The sequence below is a fragment of the Garra rufa genome, chromosome 21, assembly GCF_049309525.1.
Source record: "Garra rufa chromosome 21, GarRuf1.0, whole genome shotgun sequence".
Taxonomy (NCBI): domain Eukaryota; kingdom Metazoa; phylum Chordata; class Actinopteri; order Cypriniformes; family Cyprinidae; genus Garra; species Garra rufa.
Window position 1 is genome coordinate 29,526,954 of NC_133381.1, and position 17,297 is coordinate 29,544,250.

A 17,297-nucleotide genomic window follows, 5' to 3' on the forward strand; every position below is an offset into this window, starting at 1 on the left:
CTGGCCCTGGAATGCATGGTCCACTACATTTCACTCACTATATCACTCACACATGTATTACTCACTATCTTCTTGACCAGCACATGGCCAGTTAAGGACCAGCATAGACCAGCAAAGGACCAGCATAAACCAGCATCAAAACATACCTAACCAGCATCAAAACTATACCTAACCAGATGTTTGCTGTTTTTTTTCACCAGGGTTATGATGCTCATTTCCATTTTCAGAGCATGAGCATGAGTTTTCTATTACATCTTCTATTTCAATCCCCCCCCCCCCCCTTTCCCCAGTTTTTAAAGTTTAAAACCAGCAGTTCATATAGAGAAACACTTTGTCCATACCACCCTGTCACATCACTTACCACCCCATCACAGGGTATTTTGTAAAAAGTTTATATAAATAAAATGAAATGTTACTTGATTTAATGTTGTATATGATATTCTTATTGTGTGAACTAATTAAATAAATGCAACTTTATTTGTATTTTTTGAGTGAATTTGTTTTTTTCACTACAAACAGTGAGGCTATTAAAATGTCAAATTAATTTTTCAAGATTAAAAATAGAACAATAAAATTTTTTATTAAATTACAGACTCTCTATTGATGGTTTCCAAAAAAGAGACATTTCATTATTAGGAAAACATAAAATCTTTTAAAATATATTTCATGTTTTACTACTCTAAAGGCATACATATTGTCTGTAAAGGGGTGGTACAAGAAAGGTGCCCTTGCCTGAAGAAAAAGAATAATAATATTAAGGAGGAGTTTGTGCCTGAGGTAGGAGGGTTAACTTGTCTTGTTGTAGTTGTAGTCTTTTTTAAAGAAAGTTTGTTCTTAATGAATTTTTTGAAAATTGCAAAGTGGAAATGGCAACTGTTTCATATAATGACTCAAGAATTTGCGCAGTTTGTCCTTGATTTAAACACAACGCAGAAAACACACCGCTACATCAGCTTACTCTCAATAGAACATTTATACAACATAAACAGGATGAGAGGGTCTTCAAATCTTGTATTTGACAGTGGGTGGCCTTTGAATCAAAAAGGGATTGAGAACCACTTGCCTGCAGGGATGAATTGAAACACCTTACCTTACAAGTGTTAGACCAGTGTGTGAGCGTGAGGAGATAGTTACTGACTTCTCGGCCCACCCACACCCCTTACACATTGATCGATCAGCAGTGCAATCAGTGTTCAGTTTCAAGTTTCTTACTGTGCACTGCACATCACCTCAAACCCCTCCAGGACCCCTTGCCTCACGTTTACTTAGAAAAAAAAAATAGTCTGGACTCTTACCTCTCATCCCCCTTAAGTTTTATAAGTGCTCCATTGAGAGTAACCTGACATGCTGCATCTCTGCCTGTGATAGAACTGCAGTGCTTCTGATCATACGACTTTGCAATGGTGAAGACTGCCAATCACTAGCACTTTACTAACAACCATTCAACAAGCAGTGTCAGGAGAGCACATCCTATCATCAGGAAAACCTTCTGGAGGATGCAGACTGTCAGAAAACTGAATTCCAGATAGCACTTAAATATCTCACTACATAATATCTGCTGGTATGCTTACAGTCATTGCACATAGATGTCTACAGCTGTCTCTGCGTTTTAAGAGCTGAATGACAGCAAAAGCTATTTAGGGGAAGCTCTAAGTTTTGCTAACGTGCATAATAAGCCACCGGCAACATATTTTATGCAAGACTTTAAGGAAGACTTTTCTCGCCTTCACTGGAATTCCATTTTTTTTCCTCCATTAAATTGTTAATAATAATAATAATAATACCATAATACCTCGGAATGCATAAAGTGCATTTAAGGAAATGTGTCTCATGAACTGGCAAATCTGAAACAAAAGGAGAAACGTAAGTACTTATCTTTATAAATACTACATTGGGTGATCTTCAATAAAAATGCAGTACATATTAAAATGTTTTCTTTTTCTTCTTTTTATTATTATTATAGTAACGCTACAGATACACTCAAGAGGATGCATCTTCCCATGCGCTGAGTGACGTGTGTATTACGTCACGATGTCGGAAGTGAGTCAAGTCGAAGGCGCTGAAACCAGAAGATAAAATGAAAACATGAAAGCGAAGCTGCCGATCATACCAGAGAAACTGCGGTTTTCTATTTCATAAAAGGACAGGTATTTGGTCGCTGTTGTCAGCACATCTCGACTGTCTAATATCTGTGTTTGATGTGTATTTAATGCAATCGATATGTGAAATGATGCTTGGCCCTTCAACAAGCAAGCTGTTGCAGTATTTGCATAACTCTAGTGATGTTCTGTTTAGTAAACGAACATTATCGTGTCGGGCAAATGCATGATATCACATCTTTGTGATAATAACAGTCTAAACTGGACAGGATTCAGGCTAGTGTTCTGCTGACCCACTACATATGAGCATCGGTGTGTTATGTAATAAGGTATTAGCCTACTTGAAAGGTGTTTTGCATTTACAAGGGTCAGCCGGAAACACACGCAGTAGTTTTTGCAATAAACATCACATTTACTAAAAGTAACCCGTACAAAAGTACTCTGTAAGTGGTAGTTACATGGTAAAGTGATGTAGAAGAAAAGAAGGATGCTCTGCTAATTACAGAGTATCAGGAACATACCATGGTATTATCATGGCATATGCCCAAAAATGCATGAAGAGCAGGTAATTTAGTTGCTTAGTGACAGGCTAAAATGCTCATGAAGCAATAGTTTTTAGCAGTTTGCCTATTTAAAAAGCCTAAACTGGTCATAACTACTTAAGTTGCACACTACAAGACTCCAGCTTTGATGTTTTCAGTTGCTGACTGAATAAAATGATGATAATAATAAAATAATAGGAAATGTTCTCTGTTAGTGTATTGTTGTCTTAAAAAACAATATATAACATTCTGAGGATGTTATTTTAAGGTTGTAAAAATAAAATCCACCAAGAACATTTCTAGAATGTTATACAGTGGTGGCCAAAATTATTAGAACACTAGTATTTTCACCAGCTTAAAAATGCCTCAGTTATTTCTATATTTTGTTGTGTGTCCGTAGGAAATATCAGTTTACATTTACAAACATTCATTTTGCCATTAATTGGCCATTAACAGGCGCTGCTTCACACAGAGATCTCATCATCATCATCTTCCAGTCTATCTGGAATGACATGAAGAAACAGAACAAACTGAGAAAGACTAATCCAGAAAGTAGATTTTCTCTATCATTAAACTTCGATTAACTAAATTAAATTAACATTTGGTGTGACCATCCTTTGCGTTTAAAGCAGCTTTTGCCCTAGGTGCACTTGTGCATACTTTTTCAGGTAGCTTTGCAGGTAGGTTTCTTGAAGCATCTTGCCACAGTTCTTCTGAATTTAGTATGTCTCAGTTTGTTTTGTTTCTTAATGTCATTCCAGACAGACTCTGTGTGGAGCACTGGCTGTTGTCAGACTCCTTGTGCAAATGTATGGCAAAACGTATGTTTGTAAACTGATATTTCCTACTGACACACTACAGCAAAAGATAGAAATAACTGACATAAAACCATTTTAGCTAGCGAAAATACTAGTGTTCTAAAATGTTTGGCCACCACTGTATGCTGCATTTGGGGAACATTATGTTTTCCCTGGGGAATCACCCTTTGTGTTCTTTTTACAGACTTGTTTTATCGTTTTAGTTCAGTAGTTTAGTAGAGTGGCCCAGCTGACCTGACTAACAAAGCAACAAAGGCACTAGTCACAACAATACAGTCTCTTAATACATGTAAATCTCTTACGTTACAGATGTAATATGTAACTTAAATCCTGTCTTTGTGAAGCAGTCTGTTTTTGTACTTCAGTATTGTCGTGCCTTGACTTTTCTGTTACTCATTTAGCTGACTGGCCACTATTATGTTGCCTGCATTGTTATTAAAACCTCTGATCTATTAGTAGAGTGTTTACTTATTCTGGGGTGTTTTCGCTGTGCAGGCACTATGAGTATGGTTTGCTTATAACGGACTTAATTCCATAATGCCATAATGCAAAATATTCTTGGTTGTTAATGGTTGCCATACAAAGGTATGGCACAGATTCAAAGGAAGAGATGAGCTGTTATTTCTGTAGAGATTATGAGTACATTTTAAAAAGCTGGGCCCCACTTTACATTAGGTGGCTTTAACTACTATGTACTTACATTTAAATTAATCATTTGGTACAATGTACTTACTGTGTACATACATGTTTTTACATTGTACTTATATATATTTTTAAAAACCTGTATGTAATGTTGTAATTAATTTCTGCAATTACCACTGTTGACCCATCCCTTACACCCTAACCCACCCTTAAAGCTACCCATACCACCAAACCTGTCCCTAACCTTACCCGTATCCCACCTTAATAGAAGCAAAAGTGTTTTGCAATGCAATATGACCACATTAAGTGATTGTACTTATTTTTTGATGTAAGTACATAATAGTTAAGGCCACCTAATATAAAGTGTGACCAAAAGCTGTAAGTGAATACTCAAAGGCAAATAAATAAATAAACGAATAACCTTTTTTAATTACCACATGCATGTTAAAAACTTAAGATAGAAAACTAATACTATTGTTTTCTATGTATGGATGCATTGTAAAAGTAAAAAAAAAAAAATCATAATTTAATCATAATTAATTATGATTAATCTATATATTAGTCAATTTTTAAATCTAAACATTGCTCTAAGTAAAATATAAATTATGTAATTTCCACAGACATTAAATAAATGTCTCTTCTCCTTTGTGTATCATGATTTGTCTAGTAATCTGTAAACCACACACATATTTGGCATTATGCAAATGTAAAAATCAAGTGAACATGGATTGTTTGTGCGTTCAGAATTCATAATGTCTCCCAAGGTGAGAATCTCGGTTCTTTTTTTATTTAAAAGTGTTTAGTTTTCAGCTATGTATTGTGAATTATTATTCAGGCAAACCACTTTCTCACAATACCCTCATTTTTTCTTTTTGCAATATGTTGTTGCATAATACAAGCTGCACAAGTCCTTTAGTGGTAATTTATTCCAAAAAACTCTATCATCATTTACTCATCCTCATTCCAAACCTGAATAACTTCCTTTCTTCTGTGGGACATAAAAGTATAGATATTTTGAAAGTTGAGGTAGGATTTTAATGAACCAGCCATTTTGTACTTTTGTACTCTGCCACCTCAGACCTGCAAAGCTTATTCAAATCACTCAGTCACATGCGTGTGACTATGTTTTTTGGCAGGCTGTAAGTCCACATTGACTTGTGTATGTTGCTTTTGAAACTCATAATATATACCCCATATTTTTACGAATGTGAAAATACATTAGTGACTCACTGTTAAGAGTTCACTAATCCGTAAAAAAACCTGTTGACCATTCTTTTCTATCTCTTAGTAAATAATCTAAAAACATTTGTCTTACACAAAGAGTAACATTACCCTTGCAGGTGGGTGTGTTTCATGAATAGCCCCATGGAAAATGGCCAGTGACGGCGGGGTTTAACCAGAGTGCGCAGAGATGCAGAACTTGAAAGGTTGAACTTTTCTAAGGTTTGTTTTAGGTCATTATTAAAAGGCCAAACTACAAAAATGGCAGTTATTGAGCAAAAGCAAAACAGATGGTCAGACTACTGTAATGGTGAGTGTTGTGCGTTTCTTTTTCTTTGTATTTTCCTTATTCTGGGTGCAAAATTAGCAGTCTTTTATTGCACCCAAAAGCTGTGTGAGTGTGATATTTTAAGCAGCTTTGTAATTCAGTGTGCTGTGGACCCAGAATGATGCTGTGGGTAATGTTGTCTGTAAATTGAGATTGCGAGCTCAGCAGCTGATGACTTTATTATTAACTAGGCCTGTAAATTTTAATTTTAATGGAATTAATTACATATGCGTATTAATCAAATTGATCTCAGTTAATTACTTATATCAACACTTTTGAAAAAAAATAAAAAAATCCTAGAAGATAATGTTGGACATCACATAATTGCCGGTGGACAAGTAATACCCCATTCACTCTGACAGCAGTTTTAGAGGACCACAGTAACAAACCCCTAAAATAATAATTTTCACTCATTAACTCAAATCATTTACTCACCCTTATGCTGTTCTGAACCTGTATGACTTTATTTATGTTCACTATGTCATATAATATGATTGAGATTTGATGCATTTGCCGTCTCGTACACTACCATTTAAACATTTGCAGTCGTTATTCTGTTTCAGGTTAATGCTGTTTTTTTTTTTTAACTGTATTCGTCAAAGAATCCTGACAAAAATGTATCAGTTTGTACAAAAAAACTATAAAGCAGCACAAATTTTACTTCAATTCCAAAATCTTGGGATATAATTGAATATAATTTATGGTTTATTGCCACTCCCCCTCCTCCTTTTTTTTTTTCTTTATATTTTTTTAAAAGCCTGTTTATATTGTTTCGCCAGATGTGAATATTAATGCTTTTATTATAAATATATTTGTGTGTAGGTTGTGAGGGGGAAATGACCAAGGAGGATGTGCTGAGGGAGTCTTCAGAGGGAGACTCGGCCCTGGGACGGTACAGCATCATTTCCCGTAACTCTGAGCGACCGGTGATTCATCAGGTGGCATCCGCACCCATGCCTTCAGACTGCGGTGAGTGTGTCGGTCTGTACACGTGCATTACTCATAAAAATGTTCTGTAGCTTTCAGTTAAACATTTAGTCGCTGTGAAAATGTTCTCGTGCGTGCTTTTATGTAGGTCACACCAAAAATGCTGACACTCTGGTTATTTATCTCATCAAATTCTGCCTGCGGTTGTACAGCGATGGATTTATTTTTTCCGGTCAGAAGGGTGCCTGGCCAATAAACAAACAACTTATTTAGCTGTTTTTTGAAGTGTAGCTTTATTTATGAAGTAAAGTTTAGACTCTAAATTCTCGACTCTGCTTAAGCTGCTGTAAAAGTGAAGTATTGACAAGGTCACAGAAATTCTTTTCCAATTTTCTGCCTGTCAGCACTGATACATCATTCTCCCTCTGTACTCGCTCCTCATTCAGTCTCACACTTCACTTTAATTCACGTCAAACTGAGCTGTTTAACTGAATTTGAGTGATCGGGCTCTGACTCAGCATGGATAAATCAAAATGAATAGGTTTTTAAATAAAAATATATATTGACTCATGCTAATTTGTTGTTTCTGAAGTTACAGATGTGTCTGTTCTGTTTTGCAGAGTTCTCTTTCTTTGACCCAAATGATCCTCTGTGTCGAGAGGTTCTGTTGAATCCGCAGACCACTGTTCCCGAGCTCTTCGCTGTTCTCAGACAGTGGGTTCCCCAAGTCCAGCGGAATATTAGTGTCATTGGCAACGAGGTCAGAGTCTCAATCTCATGGTCTTAAAAGAAAGTATGCAATGTCATGATATATATTTGAATAAAACCAAATATACTTTTACTTTTTAAACAAATTTGAGGTTTTCAGCTGGCACACAATAAAAAGGATGACCAGGGTCCCATAAAAACACATTTCTGTTACTTAAAATAAAATAAATATTAACCAGGGTTTCCAAGGGTCTTAAAAAAGTCTTTAAAAATCTTAAATCGCATTTCTGTGAATTAAGGCCTTGAAATGTCTTAAATTCATATGATCATGGCATTAATTTTCTTGAGAGATTTTTTCCTCGTGTTTAATTTTAAAGTGAAGCGAAATCGTAATTTCTGTGCTGAATGGCTTAAGTCGCTCAATATTCATTGAACAATACGAGTAGATGGTGGTATATGCTCTTCAAGATTAATGAGATGAATCCTTTCAATGTAGCTGGATTGGAAGGCTGCGACTGCAAACTACTGTGTGCGACTATGAAAACATATTTAGGAGCACCATGTGCGACTGACCCAATCAGCATATTAGTGTTTGCGCTGAGGGGAGCATCAAAGGTTTCTATGTGTTTTTGCAACGTTGAGTAATGTATCATGGACATATCTCACAAATCCTTTCATAAACAAAGTGTAGAGAGAGTGTAAATAAGAGATTCATTGTGCAGTGTAGAGAGCTTCGTTGATTATGAGTGATGATGAGGTTGATGATGAGTGACAGCTTTTAAGGAATTTTAAGGGAGGAGAACCATAAATACAACCATTCTGTGCCACATCTGTTGTACAAATACATTTTGTTAATACTGATTTCATTTGATTGGTAACCTATTCTTATTCTACTTGTTTTTATCCTGTTTTAATTAGAAATTTTAAAAAGCTTAAATATAATTTTTCTTTTAAAATTTGACATAATAGATTACATACTTTTAATAAAGTTGCCAAAATGGCATTACAAAGGTAAAAACAAAATTCCCCTGTAAGTCACTTTAAGGAGTCAAATATCACCTCGTAATGGGAAGGCTAATTTTTAAGTGCTCCTAACTAAATGAGATTGCTTGTATTTATGTATTGACATACATTTTTACAGTGTTGTTTAAACACTATTCAGGAGAAACAGCAGTGTCATAGAGGTATATAGATATACAATGGGTCTGATCAGAAGGTAAAAGTTATTTCCACATTCAAGTGGGTGAATCAGAGGTATCCAAGCCTTAACATACTTTATGTAAAATTAATTTAAAAAGTTAGATCAGTTTTTTTTTTTTTTTTTGCTATAAATGCAACTCTTCATTTCCCTTCAATTTTTTTCCCCTTTAATTTTCTTTAGTTGGTCTTAAAAAAAGTCTCCTCAATTGAGGTAAAAGACTCACCAGCTTGGGCATGTGAAGTTTTTCAATAAATACACTGTAATTAAATTGTATTTTTTTTTAAAAATACAGAAAAAATAAATTAGTAAAATAAAATAAAGATTCTTGCCATACTTAAAGGAGACCCAATAATCATTTAATACAACTATTCAGTAGCAATAAATTATGTCTTATTACAACTATGGGGGTTATCTATAAGTTGGACACCAAACTCAATAAATTATTTACACCATATATCCATTTCATGTCAATTAATAGAGATGTCAGCCAGAAACCAAAAAAACAAAAACAAATTATGCCTGGGATCACAATAAAGATCAGCCAAGTTTTCAAGAGCATAATGTAATGTGGTTGTTTAGAAAAGTGCTGTGTTGGGTTTTTGGGACATCTAGTGGTTGAAAGTAAAATTAAATCAAATGCACCTGTTCCACTGGTGCCCCTTTAGTCCCATTGTATCCTACTCAAATAAGTGTAAAAATCATAGCTCATACAAAGTGGGTAAAACAGTGTGTGTGTTTTTTTTTTTGTAATTAGATTAAATTTTTTTTTTCTTCCAACGGGACCTTAAAATGATGCCTGCATAAGCAGCTTACTAGGTTTTGGACAGAACCAAAAGATTTGGGATGAGGTAGCATACAGAACATTCTAGTAGCCCTGTAGCAATGTTAATTAACACAAGAACCATTCGCAATTTCTTCAGAAGATGTTAAAAAAAATATGGTATATTTATTTGCCCTGAAAAATGTTCAGGAGAAAGGAATGTAATTACATTTTTGTGAAAAAATGTGAAAACATTTTTTTTTTCTTCCTGGAAAGCGTGCACTGATAAATTGTGCATAACAAGGCCAGGGACATTGAACATCTAAACAGGGTCAATTTTAATTTCATGTTTTCTTGCAGCTGTCATAAAACATGCCCCCACACACCCCCACTCTGAGTTTAGTGTCAGGCTCTGTTGACTGAAATATTATCTTTGCAGACAGTGTGTGTGTCTCTGTCAGCACACTCTTAAAAAGGATGTGTTAAAAACAACACAGCCTGTGTTGTTTCTTAACACACCTTTGTGTCTAGTTAAGGACAACACATTTTGTGTTAGTTTTAACTCAACCAGTGTGTTATTCCAGCTAACACAGAAAATGTGTTGTTTTTTTCTACACACTATTGTGTTATAAATACACAATTTGTGTCAAGTATGTGTTATTTTTTAACAAATTTTGTATGCAATAAAGACACTCAGGGTATCCGCGGATCCTTAAAAAGTCTTAAATAACGTTTCCCTAATATAAGGCCTTAAAAAGTCTTAAATTTAGTTTCGGTAGGTCTTAAATAGTTCTGGTCACATTTCCGCTAAAATATCTTCAGTCTTCAATACTTAATTTAGGTCCTGATGGAAAATATCAGGTAAAGCATAAAGAAAACGCCCTTCTAACAGGGTCTTTAAATCCAATTTTGACCGCTCCCAGCACCCATACCGTAAGTGCGTGATTAGACGCGCATGAAAAAAGTGCAGCTGGCGTGATCGTGTATTTTCAAGACGCGACTGGAATGACTGTAGTGTCTGACGGACTGAATTTTTTTTTTTCTCCCCCTGCGGTAGTTACTGCGTCTTCAGACAGAATCACAGTAGTGGAATACAGGTCAAACAAGCTGTTTTTTGTATATAATGATCTCAATAATATAGGTCGAGCTAGCCTTCGAGATACTTTTAAAATGTTTTTTTTTTCTTGCCCGAACGAACAAACAGCATGATTAAAACTGAAGTGACAAAAATAACCAGCGAAGCATCGAAAGGCAAGAAAGATTCCTATTTTAATACATAAGACGTAAACAGCGGTTGATAATGGATAGTGTATTTCTGGTCTATTTGTGACATACTTTAAAACAAATGAGCGTAACAGCACACATAAAGAAACTCTAAAGAAACTCTAAAGAAACACACTGAGGCAACAATTGAAAATTAATAGTTTATTTATAACATGATGTAGTTCAGTAATATACCAAGGCTTTTTGCTGAATAATCTCACGATTACAAATGTTACATTAATTTTAGTTTAATAAAATAGTTAGTCAAGTAGTTACTTACATTTTAGACAAAATATGTACTGTTTTGTTCTGTTTCACCAACGAAAATAGTTCCAAACAAGGATGACAGCAGAAGTATAGCACATTCTCCAAGCAACGTTTTACTACTAAATGATTCAGCGTTTGGCTCGAATCAGTTGAAATAACTCAATAACTCACTCATTATGTGACTTACCGCCACCTGCTGGTAGTTTAGTATGTTTAAAAGTATGCATCCCCACCCTAACATTTCTAATTTGTACAATCATAAATGTATTTAAAACATTGATTTCATAACATCTTTTATTGCACTTTTAATTTTGCAGTGTAAATGATGTAATCTGACTGCTAACAGCCATATAGAATTTGATAAATTGTAATAATTTCAAAGGTGATGCAGTAAAAAGTAAAAAAAAAAAAAAAAAAGTAAAGTAAAAAAAGTAAAAAAAAAAGGCCTTTATAAAGGTAAATCAAATATGCAGATTTAAGATGTAAAAGTTGGTAGAGCACTGATGCAAATATTGCTTCAGAATAAATTGTTTACATCACCAGATATCTTTAAGTGGTACTTTTATGGGGATATTTTGTGTGGAATAGTCTCTGCTGATGTGAAAAGTTCACTGTATATTGTAGTAATAAGTATAATTTATGACAGCCATGAAATATTGTTTACTTTTTACATTAAACAAATTAAATATTACTCATATGCATGTAATATAACGTATATTTCCATTACAGGTTTAGGTCTTAAATTTCATAAAAGGTGGTATTAAAAAGGTCTTAAAAAGTCTTAAATTTCACTTGTTCATAACTGCAGATACCCTGGACACTGCAAACTAATGTATAGTTTATACACCATTTTTACATAAAAACTCAAAAAGGTTAACAAAAAAGAGGTAAACAATCACAATACAGTCATTTCAACATTTTAATTGTTCCTTGAGTGAAAAATTGTTAATGGTTTATAAAGTTTGTACTTTAAATAAAAAAATGTGGTATTGACAACCTCTTAAGTATTAATCGGTTTATTTACATATTTTTATCAGCATACAAGTGATGGTGAGGGTCGTGAGATGAAGTCTCTCGTTTGTCTCTGTCTCGTCAGTAACTGCCACAAGCGCTTCAGGAGTGTCTTCTATTCAAAGCTGCAAGAGTTAAATAAAGATACTTTTGTTATTTATAGGCTGCACACAGCGAATATTGTAAAATGGTGATAGTTAAAAAGGCAAGAAAAGCTTAAGCATCAGAGATTATGTTAGCGTCTTAGGGCAATTTGCACAATACATGGCACCACTAATGTTCATTTTCAAAGAGAAAGACGCGACGAACGAATGCATTTCCTCATGTGAAGCACTACAACGTGTCAATGATTAATTAAAAGCGATTCTGTTCACAATTAATCTAACAAAAGAAACTGTAAAGCTTGTTAAAATACGCTCCCACCGTCGAGATGTGCAGCAGGCGCAGCTCGCATCGCCATTCGTGAGGCAGTTTTCCGGCTACCATGTATATGTGCCAAATGCCCCTCGGCCTCGACCGTCTGCAAACGATCACAAAAGACATTTTACAAACGTATAATGGCAAATACAAACATTTCTTACCTTCACACATCGAAGTTATGTCCTGACGATGAAAACTTGAAGCACGAGGAAATTTGCTTGTCTCAGTAGAATAACGGCTGAAAGTGAGGTGAAGTGAAGTGAGGCAAGCAGCAATGTGATTGGCTGATATTTAACACATATTGTGTTGGACACACTGTGTTGGATATTTTCTTTTTTCTTTTTAGTTTTTAACACACATTTAACACAAAGTAACACAAAATGTGCTGAAATAGACATAACACAAACAATGTGTTAAAAATTAACATCCTTTTTGAGAGTGCATGAAGTCTTTAGCTGAATGTCCTTGTTCTGTCTATTCAAGTGAGAATGTTTTTGTTCTGTAGATTCTGAAAAGAGGCTGTGGTGTCAATGACAGAGATGGTCTTACTGACATGACTTTGCTGCACTACTGCTGCAAGGCAGGAGCCCCAGGAATAGGTGAGCGTGTATTTAATTGAAGAAAAAAAACTTTTTAATGTAACATTTCTTTGTGATATTTTACTTAAGTAGAAATCTCAAGGACAGGTCATTGATCCAGCACTTGTGAAAACTAGAAAAAGAACTGATATAACAATCACATATGATTGCAGGTGATGCTGAGAGTGCAGCCAGTTTCGCCCGTCAGCTGTTGTCGCTGGGAGCCGAACCGTCCTTACGGAGCCGGTGGACGAACATGAACGCTCTCCACTATGCCGCATATTTTGACATCCCTCCTCTCATCTGTGTGGTTCTGCAGTCTTCACAGCCGGGAGGTGAGGAGAGATAATGGAATGACAGTGGGAATCGAAATTGCAGTTTGAATCTCATGGCAGACTTAAGTGCTTGTGTGATGATGTCCGTATGTGGTCTGTTGGGTTTCAGAGGTGGATGCGACCTGCAGTGATTTTGACTTTGGCACTGCTCTGCACATTGCCGCCTCGAACCTGTGTACCTCTGCAGTGAAGTGTCTGCTGGAGCTGGGAGCCAACCCCGCTTTTAGGGTTTGTGATTTTCTGTTTGACTACTAACAAAGCAAACTTGTAAATCTGTTTTATCATGTTGGAGCCGTGTCATCAGGTGTACAACACATTTTTACTATGCATAAGAGCAATGTCTGCAACAAAACTCTGGTTCAAAACTGGTCTATGTCATGCCCTATTCCCTCTACCTTTCATAAAGAGAGTATAAAGAGAAAAAGAGAAAATAATGAAATGTTTAAAAATGTGTGTATATTTTTTTTACAACACTGATTATATTTAATAAGAAAACATGTTAATACTACTACTGCTACTAATACTAATATAAGTACATACCATTTTTATTTATTTTATAATAACAGATTATATTTTGGTAACAGTTATTATATTTAATATAATAATTCCCCTTTTTACAAGATGTAAAATAAGTCCCTGATTTCCCCAAAGAGTGTATGTGAAGTTTTAGCTCAAAATACCTGACAGATAATTTTTTATAGTTGGTTTATAGTTGGTCTCCTCCACGCAGCGCAGTGAGCGCACCACGCCCACTTTTGCAGCATTTTTCAAAACTGTGGTGAGAGTAGCCAGTGCTGAAACAGGGGGTTTCATTACCCTTTAAAACATTATTCTCAACATTTAATATCAGCTCTAAAACTTTTATGTAAATGATTGACAGTTTTTTTTATATTATCTGTTTTATATATTTAATACTTGGTCAGTTTGATTTGTTTGGTTAACTTTGGTTAAATCTTTTATTTTAATATTGTGCAGTGCACAAAATTAAGATCCGAGAGACGTCAGTGTTCAGTGTTCATGATGTTAAGTTTAGAAATGCTGTGCATCCTCATATTATTAGTGTGACATTTTAGCATGCAAATAAAGGGGAGAACTTCAAGATATCGGCAATAAAAATCAGCCAAAAAAATCGGCGGCCCGTATCGGCCATCGGCTGACCCTGACCTCTAAACATCGGCATCGGCATCGGCATCGGCATCGGTTATAGAAAAACCCATATTGGTCGATCTCTACTTTGAACTAAACTGACTTAAATTAAGTTGAAATGACGCTCGTTTGTAAGGCTGTTCGGCTTAAATTGATTAGCAAGAACATATGGGACTTTACAGTTTTTTTCAGTAAGAAAACAGTAATGGCGGACTGCTGATTCTCACTCAGGGCTGTGTCTACGCTAGGGCAGAGATCATCACAAATAGGCAGGATTTCTCCATATAATTACGTCAGCGTAGGGAGAAATGTGGAATTGTGTGTAGAGGTCGACCGATGTATTGGTTTTGCCGATTAATCGGCACCGATAGTTGATTGGCTGAACTATCGGTTATCGGCAAAAATCCATGCCGATAGTTTTTCCGGATTGCGTTCTTTGCTGAAGCGGCTCACACTCCGCTCAGCTGTCATAGAGTATGAGAGGTTAAGTCAGACACCAATGTTAAATGTCAGGATTGTTACCAAATATTTGCATTGATTTATATCCAGCTGGTCATATTCTTAGCCAGCAAAATTGCAGATTTAAAGACTTGATGTGAGAAAGCAAACCGTGTTCATTCAGCCAACAGAATCCTGCTGCACCACAGCGCGCCATTCATAGTTTTACATTACATATCTGTCCCAAATTGTTGTTAGGCTTGACCCTGGGCTGGAAGATTGAGCATTGTGCATTTAAGTGATAAATTCGTATTTCTGTAGCTCTAATAAAGTCTGTATGCTTCATATAGAGCTATAATTTATGTTTTAGCCTTTTCTTCAGTCCGCAGAAGCATGGTGGGTTTGCATCTTGTTACGCACTTTATTTCACAATGCAATTTTCCTTGTTCTTACTTGATTTTAATAACTGATCAACAAAAACGTATTAAAAATTTAGATAAAAATTATATAAAACGAAATTCGTTTTAGAAAGGATTTTCCACAAATAAAAAGGTGGAAGTGGTCAAAAATTGTGTCTGACCCTCTCAAATTCTCCCGGCGTATTGTCGTCTAATTCATACCACGTCCAATTCATACCACGTCCTTTATGACGTTTACAAATTACACAAACTTCTTTCGTAATTAACAGATTAAACTGAAACAAAACACAAACAAATAATATTTAAACATAAATGTAAAACAGATAACACATTTTCTTAAATGGCTACAACAATATAGAACCTACTTTCTCTTTCTGTTTGATCTGTTGTTTAAACTAATCTTTGCCGCATTTTTGATCATTCTTGAAGTAAACATTTGCCCGTTTGGTGATTAAATAAACTGTTTTAGATTTCTGCTTGAACTACACGACACATCCTGTGTGTGTGTGTGTGTGAGAGATACCTGCGAGTTGTCCGCGCAACGCAGCGCTGCACTTTTGCCCGGTTTGCACCCAATGCATCGCAGTCCTCTCCTCAAGGAGCTTGTGTTTTTACCCGCATGTGGCACACGTGAGCGCCTGAAACGCGACTGGCTTCATTGCACAGAATTTGCACTGTGAGATACGTGCGCATTGCTTGACAGTGCGTGCTTCCACCCGCAGTGTTTTACTTTACACATGCCTTCATTTCTGCCGTTTGTAATGCAGTACTATTAGATGCACAAAACTCGCGCACTGACAGACTTTCACTTGCTCTTTGTGTTTGTTCGTCCTAAAAAGCTCGATTGCAGATGCGGTTAAATTGCATTTTCGAATACTTTTATACGAAACTGATGTACACACAGTCAGTTATATTTTCAGAGCAGAGCAGGACATCTGATATATCGAAATAGATCTGTGCATTCGTTTGAATGCAGCCTGTTACAGCAGCCACTGCTCATCAGTAATAATCAAATGCAAAAGAAAAAATAACTATTGTCAACTTTCGGATACGTAAACAACACTTATTTTAAATAAGTAATTGTTTTAAAAGTAGCCTGCTTATATAAGAAAAAAATAAAGTAAATTTTGCTCAAAATAAATTATATAAAATGTATATGAAAATGTAGCCATGTGCAGTAATATTGAAAACTGAGAATGTGATGCATGGTTATATTTAGTTGATATTGAAAATCGTAATTAAATTGAATCTTAATTTTAAGAAGGCAGTACTAACATACAGAGATTCCAAATATAAACAAAAAGCATAGAAACTGCAATTTTACATATTGTTAAAATGGAAAGATTCCCACCCCTACTGTTAATATGAAATAACACTTTACAATGAGCCCATTTGTAACATCAACTAAGATTGATGAAAGCTGTAGAATAGAAGTGTTGTTCCTTGTTAGGGTGTTACTTTGTTAACATTAATGAACTATGAAATAACTTCAATGATCAATATATAATTAAAATTAATATTTTTATTAATTTACAAAGTATGGTTTAGTACTTTTTTAAAAATAGCAGAGCACTATTTTAGTTGCCGTTCAGTATCTATTTTCAAAAACTATCGGTTAATTAATCGGTATCGGCCAGTGTGGTCCAATCTAGCTATCGGTATCGGTAAAAACCAATATCGGTCGACCTCTAATTGTGTGTTCAGAGAGACTGTTTATTAAGGATGTGACCCTAATATCTGATGTGTCTCGCGAAATCTGACTGGTCTCCCAAGAATGTGAAGATATCCTCCCAAAACATTTAGCAGTGTTTACATTAGAGCTGCATGATTAATCCTTAAAAGATCACTATCTCTGTTCAAACACCCACTTATTCCCTCTTCTTATTCCTGAATGATGATTCAGCGGTGTCTATTACAACTGTTTCACATCGCGCTGCTCACGCTCCACTGATGCTTACAATATCAACAGGTGTTAAAGACATTCAGATCTGCATTCATGCTGCTTCTGATCCAGAAAGAGCAACATAAACACTCTTTTCAACCACATAATGAATATTATTTCTGTTACAGACATTTAAATAATAGAAGTATTGGGATAACAGCTTATAATTTGGGTATAAACACTTATTGTCTACAGTAGCGAAAACGAAGGTATATTAACACTTGTATGTATT

General features: G+C 35.3%; 1 protein-coding gene across 1 annotated transcript in view; it reads left to right on the forward strand.

Annotated features, from left to right (window-relative positions):
- The first annotated feature begins 2,033 nt into the window (after positions 1-2,033).
- LOC141296028 (CAP-Gly domain-containing linker protein 4) overlaps positions 2,034-17,297 on the forward strand; it is an 81,802-nt gene continuing 66,538 nt past the window's right edge. Inside the window, exons 1-6 of the mRNA XM_073827309.1 lie at positions 2,034-2,147; positions 6,473-6,619; positions 7,198-7,337; positions 12,713-12,806; positions 12,959-13,120; positions 13,230-13,348. Of these exons, the coding sequence (XP_073683410.1) occupies positions 6,487-6,619; positions 7,198-7,337; positions 12,713-12,806; positions 12,959-13,120; positions 13,230-13,348 (648 nt within the window). The 5' untranslated portion in view covers positions 2,034-2,147; positions 6,473-6,486. The remainder of the gene's footprint in view (positions 2,148-6,472; positions 6,620-7,197; positions 7,338-12,712; positions 12,807-12,958; positions 13,121-13,229; positions 13,349-17,297) is intronic.